At 39.0% G+C, this 22,696-nt stretch overlaps 1 protein-coding gene across 2 annotated transcripts in view; it reads left to right on the forward strand.

The window, feature by feature from the left end:
- Positions 1 to 22,696, forward strand: part of tbc1d32 (TBC1 domain family, member 32) — a 66,208-nt gene that overhangs the window by 20,052 nt on the left and 23,460 nt on the right. For both annotated transcript variants that reach the window (XM_034899671.1, XM_034899672.1), the window contains exons 19-28: positions 109 to 247; positions 1,893 to 1,980; positions 2,658 to 2,776; positions 3,384 to 3,503; positions 3,752 to 3,840; positions 11,511 to 11,633; positions 14,065 to 14,173; positions 15,701 to 15,794; positions 15,887 to 16,012; positions 17,925 to 18,008. In XM_034899671.1, the coding sequence (XP_034755562.1) occupies positions 109 to 247; positions 1,893 to 1,980; positions 2,658 to 2,776; positions 3,384 to 3,503; positions 3,752 to 3,840; positions 11,511 to 11,633; positions 14,065 to 14,173; positions 15,701 to 15,794; positions 15,887 to 16,012; positions 17,925 to 18,008 (1,091 nt within the window). The remainder of the gene's footprint in view (positions 1 to 108; positions 248 to 1,892; positions 1,981 to 2,657; positions 2,777 to 3,383; positions 3,504 to 3,751; positions 3,841 to 11,510; positions 11,634 to 14,064; positions 14,174 to 15,700; positions 15,795 to 15,886; positions 16,013 to 17,924; positions 18,009 to 22,696) is intronic.

The raw sequence follows: 22,696 nt of genomic DNA on the forward strand, positions 1-22,696 counted from the left end.
CAAGCTTGTTTACCACCTGTACATCAGGCCCTTTTCCCAATTGTTCACCTGTGTAAGGAATTGCTTGACTTACTTATGACTCTGTCTCTCTCTTTGACTTTGGAACAGGCATATCTGGGAGGAGATGTTGTTGGACAGCCTGCTGAACTTTGCTGCAACTCCTAAAGGTCTTCTGCTGCTCCAGCAGACAGGAGCCATCAACGAGTGTCTCGCCTACATGTTCTCTCGCTTTACTAAAAAACTACAGGTGATTACAAACGCTGTACTTCACAGGGCTACACAATTATTACAGGTTTTTTCCATCATAAAAACATACTTGTTCAAAATGTTTCCTTTTACTTCACATTTGGTACACCCATTTTGTTATTTCATTTATCAACTTTTATTCATAGACTGTAGCTTTATGGAGTCTAATGCTCTCAGCAACGCCTTGCACACTCAAACGTGGAAATTTCCCAATCCAACTGCAGTTGCTGAAAGGCTTCCACTGTAGTGCAGGGGTTAAATTACTTAGGGGGCACCTCAAATGTGGTAACGAGGGAGCTGTACTACTCATTCCCTTCTCCACCTAGTTTTTTAATCCTGCAGTCCAACAAGTGCTTAGATACTACTACTACTACTACTACTACTACTACTACTACTAGTGTACTCCAGATATTTGCAGAGTAGAGAGTTAGTTAGTTAACTAGTTAGTTGTAAAATCACTTGTAGTAGATTTGAAGTTATGTAAGCCAGTCATATAACTCTATGTGGCCACTTTCATATGAATCACACTTTACTGCAGAAGTGCTGATAAGCGCTGATGCTGACATAGTTCGATGGAACTGTTTCATCACCTTTATGGAAACCCTGTAAGAATTACCTTTGGCAGTGGCTCGGTTTTTAATCCTTCTTGATAGCATCAATTTGCTGAAGTAATATGCTGTTCAAGTGATTCTTTGCCACATTGACTTGAGTTACAGTGAGCCAACCCTGGAGCGAGGACGCAGGATTAGGAGAAACAGCCATTACACACAAAACGTTCCATCAATTAGATTTTATTTTTCATTGAATCACAAAGTTACCATTTGGTTTGGAGAAACACATCTCGATTGCATTAATACTAATAATAATAATAGCGCTTTTCAAAAACTCACTCACTTTACAGGGCAAGGTAGAACAACAATACAAACAAACCAAGATTCAGAGGGGTTCAAATTGGTTATTTGCCTTAAGATGTGTTTGGAGTTGTGAGGCGATGACACGTTCTCGGGTTTTAGACAGAAAGGGAAGTTTGGATAATGGGTGGTAGTTGTTGAGGGAGGAGGGATCCAGACCAGGTTTTTTTAGGACTGGGGTGGCAGCAGTTTTGAAGGCAGATAGGGCAGTTCCAAGGGACAGTGAGTAGCTGAAGAGGTTAGTGAGGAAGGGGCATAGGGCTGGGAGGCAGGACTTCAGGAGGGGAGTAGGGAGGAGGTCAAGTTAGCAGGTAAGGGGTTTGGAAGAGCTGATGAGTTTGGAGATTTCAGGAGGGGTGACCGGGTCAGACCGGGAGAGGAGGCAGTGTTGAGGAGGGGTTGGGAGGTCAGGAGAGATGGGGAGAAGAGGGGCCGTGGTAGGTGCTGGAGTAGATACTGAGAGGTCAGATACAGGAGACACAGATTGATAAATGATGTTGAGAAAAGATAGTCCTGCACAGAGGAAACAATTGTGCTTTTTCAGGATTCTGGTAGTGTTATATCAGAGTCTGCTTACTGAATCACACGTTTTGTGCTACAGTAATCCTTTACTTGTCTTACCTATCCAAACCTTTCATTTTGTACTTATACATTACATGCAAAAACAAAAAAGGTAGAGTACGGTTTTATTAATATTTTAGGGCATGATGGGGTTTCTGTGCGTGTTTTCTGTAGGTGAGCCGCTGTGAGAAGTTTGGATATGGGGTGATGGTGACACAGGTGGCAGCAACTGCTCCAGGGGTGGCAGCTTTGCTCAGTTCAGGTACTGAAGCACAAACACACACTTGCCAGCTGTGATGCATGAAGCTTTCATTCCATGTTAAAATTTAGATGTGATTTGAGTAGCTGTGTGACAAAGACATGTAAATCAGATTTTGATGTCTATTTCAGAAACATATGTATATAAGTAGCATAGTCAATCACATCTGAAAACATTCCACATATCTGGAACACAACATTGCCAGGTGGAAAAAAGGGAAAGGTAGTGGCATACAACCAATACAATTTGTAAGTGTAAAATAAAATTATACATTTAAAAAATCTGGGTAGCTGAATGCTGTTTAATATCTAATCCCAATTTCCATGGTTTGAATTAGGATCAGGACCCCCACCCCCCCCACCCCACCCTCGCCTCCTCTCTCTCTCTCTCTCTCTCTCTCTCTCTCTCTCTCTCTCTCTCTCTCCATCCTGACTGTCTCTACTCTCTCCTTTCCAACAAGGCATACATGCCCAAAAAAGTAATATAAGTCGTAATATTTGAAACCCTAAAATAAATATAAAGCAGAGATTATTGTTGCATGATGAAATATTAGATCTTTAATGCTTGCAATCTCAATTGCACTAATGTCACATGTATAGTAATTCTAAACTCACAAATGAAATGTGTTGTGCCAGTTCAGAGGTCAGACGTTCTACATGCACCACTGGCTTGTGTTGCAGGTTTAGTCCGGGCGCTGGTCTTAGAGCTGTGGTCGGTTCTCGAGTGCGGCAGTGAAGATGTCGGGGTGGTCCGTCCCAAGCCCACAGCCATGGACCCCATAGACAGAAGCTGCCTCAAGGTGTGTGTGTGTGTGTGTGTGTGTGTGTGTGTGTGTGTGTGTGTGTGTGTGTGTTTCATTCTTCTTCTTTGATTCCCACGTTTTCCCTGTTCTCCTGATTCAGTGATGAGATCAGGAGAACTTGGTTTATTATTGTTCAGGCTACTCTTCTGTTCACATGTTTAGATTTGATGGTAGTTATGTAATTATTATGTTGTTGTAATTCCTTTTTGTATTTGTATACATTTTTTTTTTTTTTACCATGGACAAAACATACTGCAAACATCTGAATATCAACCTTAACTGACTAGTTGAGCAATCACGTTTTTCTTAAATCACCCTTTCTTTCTAGTATTTGTGTTTTTATTCAGTTTTAAAACCAATCACTTGTATAGTATTTAAAGAAATATACACACATACAGTGTAAAAGCAAAAAACATTAAAACACAAACAATAAGTAATAAAAAAATTGATTAAATCTGGATGAAAATAGCCAATGGCTACATGCCTGATCACAGTTTCAACTTAACATTTCATTTTTAATTTAAAATCATCTCAGTTTTGAGTTTAATTGCAATTTTACTCTTTTTCTCAAACCCTGTGTCTGTCTCACTCTTTTTCTCTCCAGTCGTTCCTGTCCTTAGTCAATCTTCTCTCCTCCTCCCAGTCGGTGTGGGAGCTCACGGGCCGCCAGCCTCTGGCTAACAAACATGAATATACCCTGAGAGAGATTCCAACTTCTATTCCTGTGAGTGTTTTTCACACTGTGTAGTCCAAACTTCATGCAATGCCTCTTTCAGCCATTTGAGGGCATGTTTGCACTTTTCATTTTGCCTTCTCCCACCACCCATGCGTTGGTTTCCCCTTACAAAGGCATGCTCCTACACCCCCCCACAGAGGGCTGATGTACATTTCTCATCTTACACATCGTAAATATCCACAGTTTGCACCATAACTGCTGTATTTCTCCTCACACCCTCTCACTTTCCTCCACAGGATCTGATTGACAGGCTGATTGCTGTGAATTCAGATGCAAAGATCCATTCCCTGTTCCACTACGAGCAGTCTCACACATTTGGCCTGAGGTGAGATTGATATATTTTTATATTAGGCCCTGTCCCCATTTCTCCCCCTTTGAAACTTCCACTTGGTTTTGAGTGCCCTCGACAGTAAAGTCCCGACACACCAACACGCAAAAACGAGGGTTATGGCAAGTATCTAGGAGAAGGGGAGGTATTGGGACAGAGCGTTACTAAACATTAGTGGGGAGGCACATTGTATTGGATTAAAACACACACACACACACACACGCACACACACACACGCTTCAGCCTTCAGTTTTGAGTTAAGGTTCAGATTAAGGGTAGGGTCCAGTACAAATTAAAGTTGTACTGTATTGAAAAAGATTAATAACATCTGTGTGAGGAAAGCTGCGTATTGTAGCTTAGTGGTTATTGTAGGTTTAAAATGAAGGTTTAATGTGAAGGTTAATGTTCTATAAATGGCTAACTTTCTATGTGTTGAAGGAGATAAAAAGCAACCTGTGCAAGAGAATGTTTTTACATACACGGGTACATGGGTGTCTGGGTTGTGTTTGCAATGCTCCGGCGGTTGCTGTGCATTGCTTTGCTTCTTTCTGTGTTTTTGGCTTTCTGAACCACAATAGCTTTGACTTGTTTGGAGCCTTGCTGACTCACTTACTCTGTCTGTGCCTGTCAGTCAGCTCGCTGCTATTAACGTCCAGAGGCCAAGTGAAAGGAACAAGATGCTGTGTTCATTTGCCTCTCAGACTGATGGATTCACTGACAAACTTGCACTCAGTGCCTTCGTATGGGTCACTAAATATACTAAATGTAGCATTTTACTCTCAGTAAGTCAAGTCAAGCCATGTTAAGGTACAACAACAACTTCTGAGTAAATCTGCTGTGTTAATGTTTGGACATGAACACAGAAAATTCTACGTTTAAAGGTTCTACAAATTCTGATTTCACTTTAGTTTCATTCTTTATTGGCATGAACAGGAAATGATGCGGTGAATTACATTTCCATTTATTTCACTCTATTAAGATTTTTGCCATTATGTTGATTGATTGTGTTTACAATCACTTCACAATATTTACACACTATTGTATTGGTAGTATCTTATATACTGTCTATTAGTGGGTGCTGCTCTCCAATACACACACACAGACACACACACACACACACACCCACATAACCAATGTGACCTCTGTCAGTTAAACCCAAATAAAAGTCTCAAAACACTTTCTTTTTAACGCTGCGTCACACACAATACAATGATGCCTGTTCCCACTCCGTTTTCTGATTATCCACAGCCTGAAGGAATATGGCAACACAACATGCAATGTCCTTGAATGAGGAACCCCCCTCTGCGTTGTCCTTTGTAAAAAAGTATTATGTTTTTTCCACATCCAAGATGAATCTCGTGTCCCGTGGTGTTGTAGGGGAGACGTAAACGGCTGGTGAATTATCAAGCTTTGACTTGATGCACCCAGAATGCAGTGCAGATGGACCCAGTGGAGAATAGGGCTGATATTCACTCTCCTTTGAGCTCTGTTTTTGGTCTCAACAACTCCTGGGGGAAATATCTGGCTCTTTAGCTGCTAAATGCATTACTATGTTCACCAAATACTTGTTAACTGTTTGTATGCTATTTGGTGTTGAGCAGGTAGAGTACAGTGGAGTTTTGGGTTTTTTTTTCACTGAAAGTAGCTGCACTGAAACTTACTATAAAAGTCTGAAAAGTCGAGGGGAGAGATTTATTACTAAGAGTGACCCCTTTTAAATTGGTATTTTATATGCTATTGTAAAATATCATGGGTTTTTGGCGCGTTATTTGTCAGTAATCAAATATTAAATATTGATGACTAAACAAGCAAGATTAATAATAATAATAACAGATAAAGTTGGTAAGAACATCTCTAGGTGATATTTATTAACAGCTACACTCTAAAACTCAGCTTATCTGCTTTATTAGGGCTGTGTGGGTGCGGTTTGATCAGATATGATCCAGAGTCTCCTAGGCACGTCTAAAAAACAACCCACAACTGTCATTCTGATGAACTGACATCACATTTTGATTCAAGGATTGCTCAGTATGTGAAACCACCTTTGTCTAAATGAGACAGGCCCACTTCAGACTAATGAAGAAGAAAAAAACTGTGAGAAAACAGCACAGGCCCAAATCTCTAATGTGAAATAACCAAAACTGTTGCTCTAGGACCCCACAAGTCAGAGGAGCTAACACATCACAGGAAGCGGAGCAAGCTGTGGCCATTCTTACATTGGAGATTTGAAACATCCTGACACCTTCATCTGTTGTAGGGACCTTCAACTGGGGGTCCGGGACCCCTAGGGGGGGTCATTGCTAAGAGGCAATGAAGGAGGGCGTCCAAATTATTGATTTTTGAAAGTTGTTTTTAGGAAATTGGAACCAACATATGATTAGCAAATAAAAATCCCCAATGCTCCCTGGCCTATAGGTAACGTAGTAACTAAGGCCATCCTAAGGATTCATTAAAACAAGATTTATAAAATATCAACAATTATCAGGGTATTTTAATAGCTAAGTATTCAAAAAATGAATCTATAAAGGCTTCATGCCATGCTTCACGTTATTGTAGGCCTAGCTTAATATCCACCTTCATTTTATACAATACATGTAGTAGTATTTTATGCTCCATCTCTCTTTTAGTTACGGGGTCCTTAGCTTAAAAAACATTGAAGAGCCCTGATCTTTTGGATTATAAAGTAGCTCATATATGAAGCCCTCTGGTGCGACTTTCATGTTATTGTATCTTTGCATACTAACAATTTGATGTTTTTCTGTGGTGTAAAGCTATATTTATTTACTTTATGTGTTAGACTGTTGTAGTTTATGTTGGCTCAGTATGTATTTAATGGAGAACACCGCCCTCTGCAGCATAAAGGTCAGTAAATCTCTGCTGTAGACAACAGGATTGATTAATACACTAAACGGTTTCACAACACGTTGCTTTTACCAAGATTATTTTCTTAGCGTGCTGAGACAGTTCATCAAAGTGATTGTCTACGAGGCAGAGGAAAGATTCCCTCCTAAAATTCAAGGCAAACTGCTTTGTTAGTGCAAAAAGATTTTTAAAAAAAGCTTCAATATAATGGCTCCATTATTTAAAAAAACATGACCATTGACCCCACGCTGGTCTACCTCAGGGTCAAACTATCACGTTTTGGTCTTGTTTTTATTAATGGAGCTGCGATTGTAAAGGTCTTTTTTTAGTAGTTTTTGTACTTTACTGAAGCAGGGAAATCTGTTCCCTTCCTTGTGGATCCTAGTAGCCTATCCCTGCATCACGAACACCTGCTCTTACTCCATTGTTATTTTTTGGTTATTCAACACTGGATCATCTGTATTACACAGAGTTAAAAAAGTAGCACTAAAAATGTATTTGACTCTCTGAAAACCTCTGCAGATATGACAGATACTCTAACCAGATGCTTGGAATCACAGATTTAGCATTTTGCATATTTTTATATTTTCCCCTGAGACACAAAAAGCCTGTCTGATTAAGAGACTGTGTTCTCCTTTTTTTGGGGGGGGAATGGCACTCGGCCTAAATAATTAGCCCAGGTGTCAATCTATCACGTTAGCCGCATAATAAACCATAGATACCAGGTCCATGTTTAATAAAAGATAATTTAATTGGGCGGAATATGCTCATTCTTAGTATTTGCATACTTGTTCCTTGCCACTCAGTTTTGTACTGAAGGAGTTTTTGTGCTTGTTGAAATTACAAGTCTGGCGTTATTCTATAGTTCTTATATTGCATATTCAAATCTCTTAATACTTTTTGACTTTCACATAGCACCGAGCTCCAAGACCATTGGTTTACTACTGAAGACATGAATCTTTATGACAGATTATTCACGTGTTGGTAATAGAATGAAGGAATATGATATAGCAAGCTTCAGATACACAGACAATGCTTGTCAGTATAATCAGTTCACTGTTGTTTAATTGGATTTGTTGACAACAACAACAAAAAATACAGAATATTGCTAACTCAATCCTAAAAGAAGCCATCAGAATGAAACCTCAGGAGCTGGGTTGAACTATTGCAATGTAAATGGGCTTTCGTTGGTTCTGCTATTGGCTGTGAGTTGTAAACCAGCCTTGGACTACACTCCAGCAGTACGTCAAAACTTCTTTAAACGCTTCAAATCTTTTCTAACATATGGATTGCAGCGTTTAGTCACCAGCACCGCTGTCTGGCAAGCATACGCCAAGCATTCCTGAAGTCCAGCCCTGTTGAAAGAAAAGAGTTGCCAAAATGTCCCCCCCCCCTTGATCTTCACAAGCTAATGAGAGCTAAAATCCCTCGAACCTTTTTCCTTGTTGCTTAAAGCCTCTTTGTTGTCATGGCAACTAGCACACTTTGCCCATGTATTGATCCTCTCTGAATTGTTTGGATGCCTTTTATTCTTCTCTATCTGCTGTTGAACGCTCCGAACTCAAGTGTGCGTGCTCGTGTGTGTGTGTGTAGCGTCACACATTTGAACCTCTTTAACTTGTAGCACAAAATCCACTAAAAATATGACAAGAATAGGACAAGGAAGGACACACACACATACCACATCTTGTTGACGCTGACCACCTTATGCACTAATGTGAAGCAAAAAGCTGTCACATGCTTTATTGTAGCTGCGTTTCTAGTGCCGGGAATACATAGATATTTAGTTTTACTATGTGGCAACGAACAAGTAAGATTTGAAAGCATCCTAAATGGACAACAGACCGGAAGAGATTGCTTGTTTTGTTTCACGCCCAATTGAGATCTAATTGTTCTTTGCACATACACAGCCTGTGGGCTTTTCAGTCTGCTACCTGAATATGTGCAGATCATTAATTAAAGCAATTAAAGCAATTGTTTTTATTAGCAAAGATTGGCGTAGTTACTAGTTTTTGACTCTTATTTGTATCGTTTTAAGCAGAATGTGCAAACTCATTTTGTCATTTCTGCAAACCCACTGCTAAGGATTCCTTAATTTCCAGAGATTTTCTCATTATTTAACCTTTTTAGTTTTTTTTTTTTATTGATTTCTCCTGACTGCCAACGATATAAGCCTCCCAGATAGTATGTCTGTTAAGTTGACCATTTGCGTCTTACCTCAGGCATGACCAATCAATCAGCAGAATGATCTTTGGTCAAACTGGCAGGCAGATTACACTCTGTTTAATAGGGTCATTTATAAGTCCTCTGATACATGTGTGCACATCATCAACTGAGTAATCATCCGTCATTAATGGGTTTCATTAAAGGGAGTTGTAGTCGTCCACAGCATGAATGTCAACTCCAGATTAAATGGATTGCAGTGTTTCAAAGGTCTTAACCATCCAGCCTCAGTGCTTTCCTTATGGGTGCTAGTTTAGGAAGTGAATAGAGATGTCCTATTTCCAATAGGGAAAGGAGTCAACTAGTAAAATCAACTGTAAAATCTTTCTTTCCAATTTTTAAGACTGCAGCTCAGAATTAGAATCAGCTTTAATGGCCACGTAAGTGTGAATACATTCAGGGAATTTGACTCTGGCTTTTTATTGATCTTAAAGCACACACACACACACACACACACACACACACACACACACACAGATATACATTAAAAAAGGGCAACAAAGCTGAACAACAAAGTATTGGTACTGCCCTATGTGTTGTTATCCTTTCTGCATCACACGAGCTGTAAGCAGGGCCGGTTCTGTATTTCTTAGTTTAAAACGGAGAGAGGTCAGACGGCCTGACAGCCTCTCAGCCTCTTGCTGTGCTGCTGTCAGAGGGAGTGAGGAGAGCTGTCAGTCACACAGGAGTCCAAGCAACTGCCCAGCACATCAGGAAAGGAAGCAGATGCTTGAAAGGACAGATGTTTATCAAGGACTTACACACAAAACCAAACCACATGCAGAGCTTTACACTACTACCGTTTATATATCAGCACAAGGACACACTCTACCTCTTATATGTCAGTACAAGGACACATACTGTGAAATTACATTTTGTAAAAGTCAAGATCAGAGTTGCTTTTAAACAGACTTTTAAATGTGTAAAAATAGCTCTGACATTTCTGTTCAGTCAATTGTGCATGTGCTGTTTTGTAAGCCTTATTTTTTTACCTTTTTTTTTTTCTCAATGGTGTTGACTAATAGCAGTGATAAAGTAGAAGGAAATCAACGTGGACACATTCATAAAACTGTACAAGAATACAGTAATATTACCTATAAACTAATTTAAAGACTTGACCTTAAGCATCTGATACATCTTTTCTGCATCTGCACATAAGACCAACCGATGGTCTGAGACTGTTATTGATGAAGATCAAACAGAAGCAGTTGTATCATCCCAAACGTGCTCCGTTGCTTTGTCTGTATTAGAGCTGCCCTCGTTCACTCTATTAGCTGACTAATGGGTTCATATGGGTATGCTTTATCTCCGTCCTTAATGCACAGATATTAGAGTGGTATCGATCTTCTTCTTCTTCGATCTACTTCTCGGCAAGAAAGCAAATGAGGCATTTTCCAAATTGTGAAACTATTTATTTATTTATTCGAACCTAAAGTTCTGTGGTTCTGTAGTAGATAAAAACAATGTTCTGTAACACTTTACTTGAAGGTATCTACATGAGCGTGACGTGACAGACATGACACATGAACCCTAACTTGTCATGACAAAACCGAATGACACTTCTAAAAGAAGTAAGTCATAATCGTTTATGACTTGTTTATAATGTTTATGACACGTTCATGACAGTATAATGTCACTCTTATGTAGATATCTTCAAGTAAAGTGTGACCAAATGTTCTAATAATAAAAAAAAATCGAAAATAGACGGGGGAACATTTGCAAACATTCTCATATATATATATTTTCACTCTTCGTTATATCTGGCCTTATCAAAAGTGAGAATATATCGTGTTAAATGAGAACAACGTAGTCCAGGCAGCTGACATCATTGACATGATAAGAATACCTATTTTTATAGATATCTGATATTTTAAGACCGTTTTTTCCAAATTAATTGAAGGTGTGGAGCGCAGAGCAAGCAGATGACCTGAGAATTAACTAGATTGTTTTGATTAATGCTTCACACCGGTGACACACATGTGGGATTGTTCTAAATTCAGATTAGCTCTGGTGCTGATGGGAGGAGGTGGTTGGGGTATAAAATTTGGGTCTTGGGAAATGGGTAACCATCCTTGTTCTCTTGGTATTTGTAATGCTTTTTCCACCAAAAATTGTTACTAATAAAACTGTGACCAGCAGTAACACTGAAGTTAAAAAGTCATGCGTGATCAAAAGATGTTATGAAGCTTTTCCTCCCACTGTAGCTTCCCAAAATGCTGCCGGAGCTTAACGGCCTGCTCGAGCCTGGTGTCATTACCAGCAACTAGAAAATGAACCGTGAAGCTCTTCTGAAGGGGTTCCTTCTTAACAAAGCTCACAATTGGCTGCGGCGAGCTGGCGAAAAACTGTGTTGCCTGATCCAGCAGTTGCAGACGCAGTGCAGTGCCAGGGGGAAATGGACAACCAAAGTCCAAATGGGGTCTTTGTCTGCATGGTTTTACCCTGCAGTACAGTACTGTATGTACTACATTAGTCTGAACTGCCCAGTGCTGCAGTGCTGCTGTTGTGCTTCTTTTTCTCAAAATGCCAGCCCCATCTGTATTTTTGACGTCTTGTTTGTGTGTTTGTTTGTGTTGCTGCAGACTGCTCAGTGTGCTCTGCTGTAATCTGGACTCCTTTCTGCTGCTGGAGAGCCAGTACAACATCTGCTCCACGCTGCTGCAGAGTCAGAGGGAGAACGTCACTGAGCTGGACACCGATGATGGGTATGAACCAACGGCGCAAAGTTTTAATATTGTCAATTACCTTAACAAATCTGACGTGATGATCTAATTATTTGTATCATTTGTGTTATTAACAGTAGCATTATAGCCTTTTTATAACTTGCAAAAGCAAAATACTTTATTTCTTAGAGACATAACTTCTGCCATAAATCCCAAATAATACATTCAAACATATTAATGACCAGTTTTTTTTTTTACAGTCCTTGACATCTCAGTCAATTTGCGTAATGGGAAAAACATCACTGAAGTCAGAAAGTATTGAGAGAAAAAAACATGGTAATGTAATTTAAAAACAAAAAGGCTCTCTTCTCTCTTTGGGAATAATCTTAATCTATCCAAGTTCAATGCTCTCCGAGAGTGAAAATAAAATCAGATTGCTGTGCAGTAACTATTGATCTTGAGCTGGTAAGCTTAGCTTAGCATAAAGAGCATAGACTGGTTCTTTCTAAAGTTCAAAAAAATACCTACCAACAACATACATGCAACAAAACTAAATGTAGAAACAACAGTTTGTGGTTTTTAGCAGGGGGGAAGGATGGCTAGCCTGGTTCGAAAGAGATTAAAAGACTCTAACATTTCTAAAGCTCACTAATTAAGATGTGGTGTCTGGTTTGTTTAGGCTGTAAACAAACAAAAAAGGAGCTACATGCTAGAACTATTTTTTGACAAACGGCAGTTTATCCAGGTTTTCATGTGCAGCGTCCTGGGTCAGCCAGAGGAGATATGTTTGATCCGCGACCTGGCGTCCTTAATGTTAGGGCAAGACCTCGTGATGATGTTCAGAGATGCCGTGTGCAGTGTTTCCACCGAGTGTTTGTCAAGGAACAGTTATAGTATCTGACTTCCCCTAAAAACCACAAACTGCTGTTTCTACATTTAGTTTTGTTGCATGTATGTTGTTGGTAGGTGTTTTTGAACTTTAGAAAGAACCAGTCTATGGTCTTTATGCTGAGCTAGGCTAACCACATCCTGATTTGTCCTTCGCACACAGACATTAGCTTGATATTGATTTCATTGTACTCCTGGAAAAAAAACTAATAAGCGTATTTCTGATAAACTTTTGTTTTAATATGCACATGTACTTGGATATGGCCTTTTAGAGATTTTCTAGAAAGTTCCATTTCCTCCAGTCAGAGTTTACCTGAGCTAAGGAAGATTATGTCAGATATTTAGACATTTAGCAGTAAATATTTGAGCACATTGAGCACCCAGTCATTCTCTCTCTCTCGTTCAGTAAAGGCTCTTTGCTCCTCTGTGCATCGCCCTGATGTGACAGAGCACTTTCAAATGTAATCATTGCTCAGAATGAGAAATTGTTTGTTTGCCTTGTCACAAATAAAATGAAATAAATCGGAAGGACAGTGAAAAAGGCCATTTCTAAAAAGCGGGTGATCAAGAGTCCCTCTCTCTTGGTAATGGCTGGCAGAGCTGGCTGGCTATTGTTTATGAATGGAAATGCCAACTCACATTGGATGTCTGAGTCTCGACTCAGTTTTTGGAGAATTAGGACTTTTTCATTTATTCACACATGCTTCCATTATCATTGCAGACATCATTGTCTCTTTTTTCTTTTGTTCTTTCGTATCAGATTTTTGATTTCCCCTACTTTTCATGTCATTCATTTTCCCTTATGCTTTTTTTATTATTATTTCCTGCCTTGACCTTATTTTAATATCTGTGAAACCCAAATCCGTTTATAGATTTTATTTAACCCCGGCTGTTTGAGCTCTGAGTTATGTATTATACACAAATAAATGTATGCAAATTACCTTTTGTGTGCATTACATTTTGAATGCAAATCACATTTTGTGGCAATTGGCCATTGCAAAGAGCACTGTAAGAGAGAATATTCTCCTGTATTACCAAATTCAAGTTCAAATTGCTTCAGTTATAAGTACCATCCCCCAAGGATGACACCAGTCCACCCTAAAGTGCCTTTATAATTTGAATATGCTCTGATCTTATCTAAAATTCTAACGTTGAAACCCTTCTCCCCCTTTTTCTTACTGCGCTTTGCAGTAATGACAGTCATTCACAGGCTTCAAACTGTGCACTGTCTTTTAGAGGACTTTTCAAAGAAAGTTATCTGAGCTCCAATAAATTGGGGGAGGTTTTGAAGGGCTGGTAAATTTGATATTATATTATATTGCATAATAAATTAGCATGACCTTGTCTTCCCAAACAAATTCCAAGAAAATGCGGTTTTGTTTTGTGTTGTACATACTATGCATATCAAGTCCTTTTCTTTTTCTTTAAATGTGTTTTCATTCGATCATCTTGCAGACATGCTATAGCACACAAGTCTCTGTGCATTAACGTTGTGTTTGTATTGTTTACTTTGGTTCCTTTTGCACTACCTCTTCCACTTCCATCTTTATTTAACCCCCCCATCATGTGTGTTAAACATTCCCAGGGAGGTCATAATCGACAACTTATCAGTGGAGAGGAATCACGTGCTGGTCCGTGTTAGTGTGGTGGGAGGTCCGTCTGAGAGGAGGCTTCCTCCTCGAGCTCTGCAAGAGGTCAGCTATACTTTATGTTATACTATATATAATATACTTGTAATTGGTACAATCTATCGTTCCTTTCTACCTCACAGTTGTTGTCAAGTCAAGTCATTTTTCGTACAAAAGAAAAAGTGTGTTGCATCCATTGGAGTTGAAGTCAAACACTGCTAAGGTGTGAACTAAATGCTTTTTTCTCTCTTCATTGTCAGTGTTGTCAGTTGTTTTTATGAACCAGCTAAATGCTTTACAACCACCATAATAGTAGTGTTTCTGTGAGGCTGTGCTGGACAGATAGTTTGTAGAAATGTCAGTGCCCAAAGAATCCAAACAACTATCCTTGTTGGTGAAATGTTGTTCTACTAGATAAGTATTGTTTACGGAAGACAAACACCTTAACACCTCGCAAACGGTGGTTTCTTTGGATAGCACCACAGACCGATACAAGCCTACATCCCGGTTCACAGTGCCTAATCACTTTAATCATTGCCACTGATTAAACGAACTAAATGGTATATTTATGTATTTAATTTGCACTTTGATTATTCTTTAATCACAATATTGTGAAATTCTTTATTAACACAAACTTAGTAAAGGTTTGTGCTTCTGGCAATTTTATTTTTGACAAACAGTCATTATTTGCAGTTTTTTTCACTTCTACTTTACGTAAAGCATGTTTTTATATAGTATGTAAATGATTTAGGTGTTCATGCTGAACACAAAACAGGAAACCAATTTACGTTGAGGTCAATAAAGGATATCAGAGACATTTCGAAAAGGGAAAGTGTAAATTAGTTTAGTGTTTCCATTGTGTTTCACGGGCTTCTTTTTTTCATCTCTCCTGTCACTTGTACAGGGACCAGAAAGCTGTTGATTAAGTTCTGATTTTGTGTGAAGTATCGTGTTAAAAATATGGTTATTTCTCATGGTGTGTGTGTACCATTACGTACCTCAAGTCACATTATTACCTTCAGCAGCAGCACCAGAGTCCCAAAACTGTTTAAGAAAGGTGTCTCACCAACATTCATGGCTCTGTGCATCTCACTTCTAACAATGTCAGAGCAGCATTTCACCTGAGAGGCAAACTCAAATTCAAGGGATAACAAGGATTATTATGAGTGGAGGGCACAGACGATTGGATAACCAGGCCTGCATTCAGAGCACATTTTTGGGCAAGTGACAGTGGGAAAGAAAGGAAGGGAGGGATTTAAAATAAGAAATTAAGGAGGAAAAAAAAACTGATGGAATATAAATATAAACAAATGCATCATTTGTTAAACTGCTACCAGCTCTGTGCTAAACAATTGCGAAGTAAGTAATGAATCTACAAGTCATCGCTTAACTGCACCACACTGTTCATACTTAGAAAAGTTTATGAATTATAAAAGAAATGCACCCTACACATCAATAACCCAGCAAACTCATAAACAGTCATAACAAGCAATGCAGAAATGAATAAATGACAATAATGCAAATATGATGCATCTTCTCTGTAATAATTGCATTAGGGTGTAATGAGATCTCTTTTTTTTTTGCTGGTTTCAGGGAGAAGATCCTTACCCCTGGCCCATGTTTTCTAGCTACCCTCTGCCTCCCTGCTACTCTCTGGACCCCCCAAAGATCCACCATAACTCACTGGGTAGGAAGAACGTTGATGAAGTGGCCAATATGAACTGGGGAATTGTTGGGATTTTGCATCTATATTCTCTCCCCCCCCCCCACACTTTGCAGACTCTGAGATCATTACATTCCTGACATCTTCTAAAGACTCAAAGAATGAGGAGAGCTGGATGGAGATCTGCCGGAGACAGTACTGCAAAGTCATGACCTCCAAACCCAACATCTTAACTGGAATGGGTAAGCTAACAGCTACATAGCTAACACAGCATACGTATTGATTACGTCTTGTGTTTATATATATATATTTTTTATGTCACAGTGAATAGTTGAGTGATTGCTTCCTCTCATCAGCACACTGTTGAACTCTGTGAAAGCATCTACTGCATGCTCTATGTTGCTCATTTAAGGCTTTTCACTGGAAGACCATGATCAAGATATCTTATCTTCTAATCTTCCCTCTGCTGTCAACGTGCCATTTCATTTGGCACACCATTGACATTCAACTTTTTAAGAAACATTCAGTGAGGTAAATTGTGGCATTTATAGGCTGACTACTAAATTAACCTCCTTCCGAAGCAATTTAGTGAACATTTACTAGCTCCATGTATGTTGTGATTATCACTTGTGTCTTTGACAGGGTTCTACACAGCTGCATGACAAAAATGATTAATTATACTATCGCTTCATCAAAGCACTCATGATTAGAATTGTTTGCGTGTTCAATACTTCACTATCTCGTCGGCGTATTGATTGCTTAATTTGGTCTCAAAAGCACGTCAATGAGATGCATTCACTTGTGCTCAGAGTCACTGCGTAGCATTGTGATGAGTGTGTTTTCTAATCGGGCTGCACTGCTGTTTTCTGTTTTTTTTACAAAAGCATTCATGGCTTTGTTGCATGCTAAGCAGTTGCAGGAACATGACTTCACTAACATCCCTTTTCACTTTTATAGAGTTATTTAGACAGACTTTTGAATAATGTAGAGGAAACGGGGGCTCTGTGAGAAGTGCTACACCAAACATAACGGAGAGTCGACGTTAAACTCTTTATTTCAACGATAGATCCATCCAGTCATCACATATCTAATTGCCATTGTATGATAAATGCTTTTTTTAAAGGTAAATATTTTGGGATACAGCTTGCCTTCCCGGGTGCTGCGTAAGAAGAGTCCTTTTCAAGTAAAGGACCAGATAAGATGACGTATATTCATCTTAAAGTGTGTAATATGTTAAAGGATGACTGGGGGCAAATGCATTGAAGGAAGTGGCTATAAATGGTCATTAACTAGCCGTTCCACACAAGTTAAAAAGTACATAAAAACGCATGTTGATGTTAAAAAATCTCAAAAAGTGGAATTTTCATGCCATGCCAAATTAGTGATGCTTACTGTGAAATCAAGCTGCCAAATTGGTAAGCTACTTTATATACTAGAAAGAGTCAGTGGGGTGCTGTCACTGGCGAGGAATTCACACATAAGTTTCTATCAAATACTCATTAAAGCAAAGAATAATGGTATAATATAACATACTGTGTTGTTGTTGTTGTAGAGATGTGTGATCTGTAAACCTTTTACCATCGGCCTCATCACTCAGTGTTCCCTCTCTAGTTCCACTATTAGATCTTCAGTGACTGTGGGTGGTTTCTTTGCACGGCAGTGTGATATGACACTAAAAACAGTGTTGTAAGCGTTTACTCAGGGACAGTCAGGGGCGGTGAAGCTGTAAATAGATATGAGCGGATGCATTTGCAACGTGTACTGATGTAATAATGTACATTGTTTTTGCAGCTGAACCATGATCTTCTGTGTTAGACACTCATCTTTTCTAGATTTAATGCTGCATCATTTCTGAACCATCTATGAGTTGTGACTCTTTTGGCCTTTCTTTTATGCAAATAACTCAGGATATTGCTACATTAAACATGCATCCTGTGTATGATTCAGTGAAAAGTCTTTCTAAACCACTTACACTGTAACTGGGCTGCCTAAGAATACATGTAACAGGATGTTTCTACATTCTATACAGTAAATAGTTGAAGTTAAGGATGTACTGTAGGCTGATGTATTTGCCTTCAGCAATTGTATTATCTCAAGGTTTATTAAAGCTGCACTAGCATACAGTTAATATATATGTGTCTTTTTTCTGCTCAGTGCTGGCTGACCTTCTGGAGAAGATTGTGGCCCATCTTTCTAACTCTGCCACAGACTGCTTCTTCTCTCCGGCTCAGTACAAAGGTCAGTGGAGAAGAGCAATACATTCAGTTTTCTTCTTGACGATTTAGTCAAAGCAAAAATAAAAAGGTATTCTGTGGGTCAGTGAAGTAAGCCAGGATCCTTGTACATTGGATATGAATACGTTTCCTGTATCTTTCCTCTGTTCTTGTTACTTACTTTTTGGAGTAATGAAAATTCAATAAGATATTCTTTGGGTAAAAGGAGCCTTTAATAGTTCTATGCTTTTAACCTATACCTAATTTACAATGTAGTCTGGCATGATCTTTATCTTTAAGTCCACATTACACTTTACCTTACGTTAGTTCTAATAGATAAACACATACGTACAGCATATAGTGTCATACACTGTCACTCTGGGAATATGTTGTTGTGGCTGCCTGACCCGGTAAACCCAAATATGCAGTAAGGGTGAACAGGGTCTCTCTAGAAGAGGGCCCCGATTGAGTGTCTAAGAATAGAAAGCGTCTGTACAGAATCTAACGTCCTCTGACATGAATATGTAATTTTGGCCTATATGAGTGTATTTGACTTAACAAGACTTGACCTTCAACTCCCACCTTATATCTATGTTTTCCTACATCTCAACTGGGACTTCTGAATCAGCAGAAAGCTATCAGGGGCTCTGATCAGGACTGAGCCTGGGGGAAATAGTCCGATTCCTTAGAAAAGGGCCGGGCAATGTTCAGCAGGGGGATGACACTGTTGACCTTCACCGAAGCGATATATCGATCTGCTGCAAAGTTGGAGTACTGTGAAGTGTTTTTGATCTCTCTTGTGGAGGTCGCTGAGGTAGGCAAGAAGCTCCACAGTGCCAGGAGCAAAGAAGCACCAGCAAGGTATATAAGTTAGCCTACTTCTACCGTTAGTGTTTCTCAAGTGGAGTTTTACGCATGACTAAATAATGGTTGCACCACACAACGTAGTTCTTAGGGAGAGTTTAGTTGTTACTAAATATTTACATCAGGTAATATGGAATATGAGTGACATATCTGACCTAAAGCGTGATAAAGATTTTAAATTACATTTGACAAAAATAACACAACATACCTTAAATAACAGTGTCATATAATAACAGTCAACAGTGTTTAGCATAATCGGATAGTTTTCCTAACTATATAATAGGGCTCCACGATATGACCTAAAATCACGATTAATTGCACGTTTTACCGCGACCAACGATAAATGAACAATAATTAATCACGTTGTTCTAAATCCTCTTTTCCAAAGCCTAAATGTTTCCAGACTGCGAAGCTGCTCAGTTGACTCGGTATTTGAGTTTCCTCCATAAGACCTTCCATGCAGCTGAGTGGTCCGGGCAAAGTTACGTGACTAAACAAATGGTTTTAAGGAGAAAGTAGGCCTATCAACGGGAATAAATCATCGAAATTATCGTCATAGGAAAATTATGTTAACAGCTTCAGAATATCAGTGTTGATACATTTTTGATTAATCGTCCAGCCCTACTGTATGAATACTACTTACTCTGGGAAACACTTAATTCTCTGTGCCTACATTTACAAACTATATAGATATTATATTATATCTCTATATTGTAAATGTAAAAGCATTACATGTAAGAGCATTACAGATGTTTCCCAGTAACAGATTTACACATTTTTAAAGTCAATACTAGCTGAGACCTTTCTGAAGTTGTAGTGATGCGACCTGATTTATTAAATCCCTGTAGTTACTAAGAACTGAGGAAGGACAATGCAGTGATGGATTTATGAATATCTGGTACAGTCCGGGGGGGATGGGTGTGCTCTGGAGGTGTTGAAGGCTCTGAATATTGTTGTGCTGTCTTGGTTGACACACACAATGTTGTGTGTGTGTGTGTGTGTGTGTGTGTGTGTGTGTGTGTGTGTGTGTGTGTGTGTGTGTGTACGTCCAGGACGGTCGCTGTCGGCTGCCAGACGGGGGTGAGGAAAGTAGAAAGTATTTTTCCTCATTTTCAGAGCAGTGTTTCACCCCAGGTGAAAATGTGTTATGTTTCCCATATCAAACGAGTGAACGATTTGAGAAGGTTGTCTTGTTTGGTAGCCGGCGGGCTAAACAACTCGATCAGACTGATGGCAGCGAGGAATAAAAGCAGTTAATTAGTGAATAACCAGAAAGTCTCGCAAACTGAAGTGCTAATTGCATATTTCTCTTATTTTATATATATTTATTTTTGTTAAAACAGACTATGGTAACATCATGCTCTTCAACTGAATAACCATTATCTATAAGTACTAATAAGATAAAGTAGTGTTCTGTCTGCCCTACTTCCAACATGCAACAACAACTCTCCTCCCAAATACTCCCAAATACTCCCAAATATAGTGTTTCCTGAATAAATGGAATAAGTCCTTTTGTCTAATCAAGTTTAATTTGATACGTGTCATACTAGTTTAAATTATTACAGATTTAAAACCTACATTACTGTGTTTTCATATCAATGCATCACTGAAATTGAATCAATCAATGGACTTGAATTGAATTAACTGTGCTATGTACCTATGCTTGAATGTTCTGATGTCTGCGCACTGATTAGTAATATTATCAATAATTATGATACTGCCGCTGCAGGGGATGAACACAAGTGCAGAGATCAGTTAGAGAGTCAAGTACAATTTTAATGAATTTACTGCATGTAGAGCGAAAGGGAAAGAGGTTTACAGCGACAAAAACTACAGTGAAAAGCATGAGTGGAGGAAGAAAGTAGAACGCTATGATGGTTGTAGATAAAAAAAAAAAGAAAATTGGTGTCATCTGTTCAGCTGCTTCTACCAGACTCAAATCCCTCAGACATGAACAGACACACATTTATATGCTGTAGGAGGTAGTTAGGATTGTGAAGGGTTAATTTAAGCATCACATTGAATTATGTGCAGCAACCTGCATCTTATGTACTAAGCCTGGGACGTTAAGAGCTCCTCATTAGTTATAAAATTAGCTCCTTGCTCTGCATTTTGCGAGGATGACACATTGTCTATGGCTTTGAGGCAGCAGGTGAAATCAGGTATGTTTCTTACCTGTTCTTGTAGGTTATTTAGTAGTTTTGCATTGCCAGACCTTCCTCTACGGCGCTGTGGAGGAGGGTCTGGCTAGTCCACACAGAATTCCTGCATAAGAGATAAACATGCTCTGGTTTATTGGCATTTCTTTAAACTAATCACAGTTGTCTTGCATGGTTGTTAAGCGCCGGATGGAGCAAAACAGCTTCAGCAACAAACTTGTTTTAGTGGAACATGTGTACGTTCGAAGGTTGTTTTCGTCATGCAACAGAAACATTGTCAATATAGACTCGTTATTTAGTAACCCCGCATTAACTACTGTAACTAAGTAGTTGGAGAGGTGCAGTATAGGTTGAGGTTTGTTGTCTGGGTTAACTTGTCCTACTCCCTGTTCAGAGCTACTGAGCCAACAACTATAAACATCACCGTAAGTATTGTATCCATACGTCTTGCTTCCAAAATTAGCACCTTCCTCAGCAGTTAAGGCCTTCCAGTAATTATTATGCTACTCATAGACATTAAACCCAACTCACTTTTACAATGTAATGGAATTTTATGCAAATGTATTGCCTATGGTGATAGCTTGTTTCCTACTCAATGGTAATGTAACACATTTGAACAGTATGTTTGATTAAAGCGTTAGTTACTTGTCATGCCAGATGTAATTTATGTATAATATGAACAGTAGAAACCAACACGATGCAAAGGATCATTTTTATTCAATAAAGTAGACCTATTTATAAGAGAAAGGGAGACATGAGAGAGTATTTGCAGTGCAAACAAAAGCTAAACAGTAACAAACAACAATGATGTACTAAAAACAAAAAGACATTTTTTCCAATGATATACGAAGAGAAGCAAGTAAAGAGAGTTTACTTTGAGTCCAACTACCATCAGGCCTCTTAATTAGGAAGGAAAAGGATGTGGTCATGTCGTGAGTTTTGTTTTTTCCATAAGAAAGCATGTAAAGATCTACTTTATTCATAAGTCTGACAGACAGCTTTTCCAGTGCTGCCAAATGACCAAGCTGGCTGTATTCACCGAGGGAGGGGGGGCCTTCCAGTCTCACATAGCTGCTCTAATTAAATCTAACAAAAGGAGGTTGCGAGGAGAATAGTTTGAAACCTCAAATTAAAAAACTGACCTCGAGTAGACCTCAATGTGTCTAGAAGTTTGCTCCGAATATGAAGTACACCGTGAAACCATGGATCAAAGTTTATCAACTGAAGATTCTTTTAAAGACGGTGTTATCTGAAGTATTCCTAAAATATCTCTGGTTGTATTTTTAAAAAGTATATCTCATGATACATATTCATAACGTTACTTCAACCAATCCTGGTCGGAGTGAACTATGTTGCACAAGTATTGTTGCTGTGGTTACCTGTGGTTTGGTATAATGTATATAATAAACTTTGTATACTAATTTAGAACGGCAGCTAAACTGTAGACTGGATCTATATATTTTTTTAAGATTATTTTTGGGGTACTTTAGGCCTTTAATTGACAGGACAGTTGAAGATATGAAAGGGGAGACAGAGGGCGGATGACATGCAGGTCGGAGTCGAACCCTGGCCCGCTGCGTCGAGGAGTAAACCTCTATACAGGGGCGCCCGCTCTACCGACTGAGCTACCCAGACTCGATCTAATTGTTTTGAAATTTAAATGGATACCTGCCAACTTATTTCAAAAAGA

This window comes from Etheostoma cragini, chromosome 18, assembly GCF_013103735.1.
Source record: "Etheostoma cragini isolate CJK2018 chromosome 18, CSU_Ecrag_1.0, whole genome shotgun sequence".
Classification (NCBI taxonomy): domain Eukaryota; kingdom Metazoa; phylum Chordata; class Actinopteri; order Perciformes; family Percidae; genus Etheostoma; species Etheostoma cragini.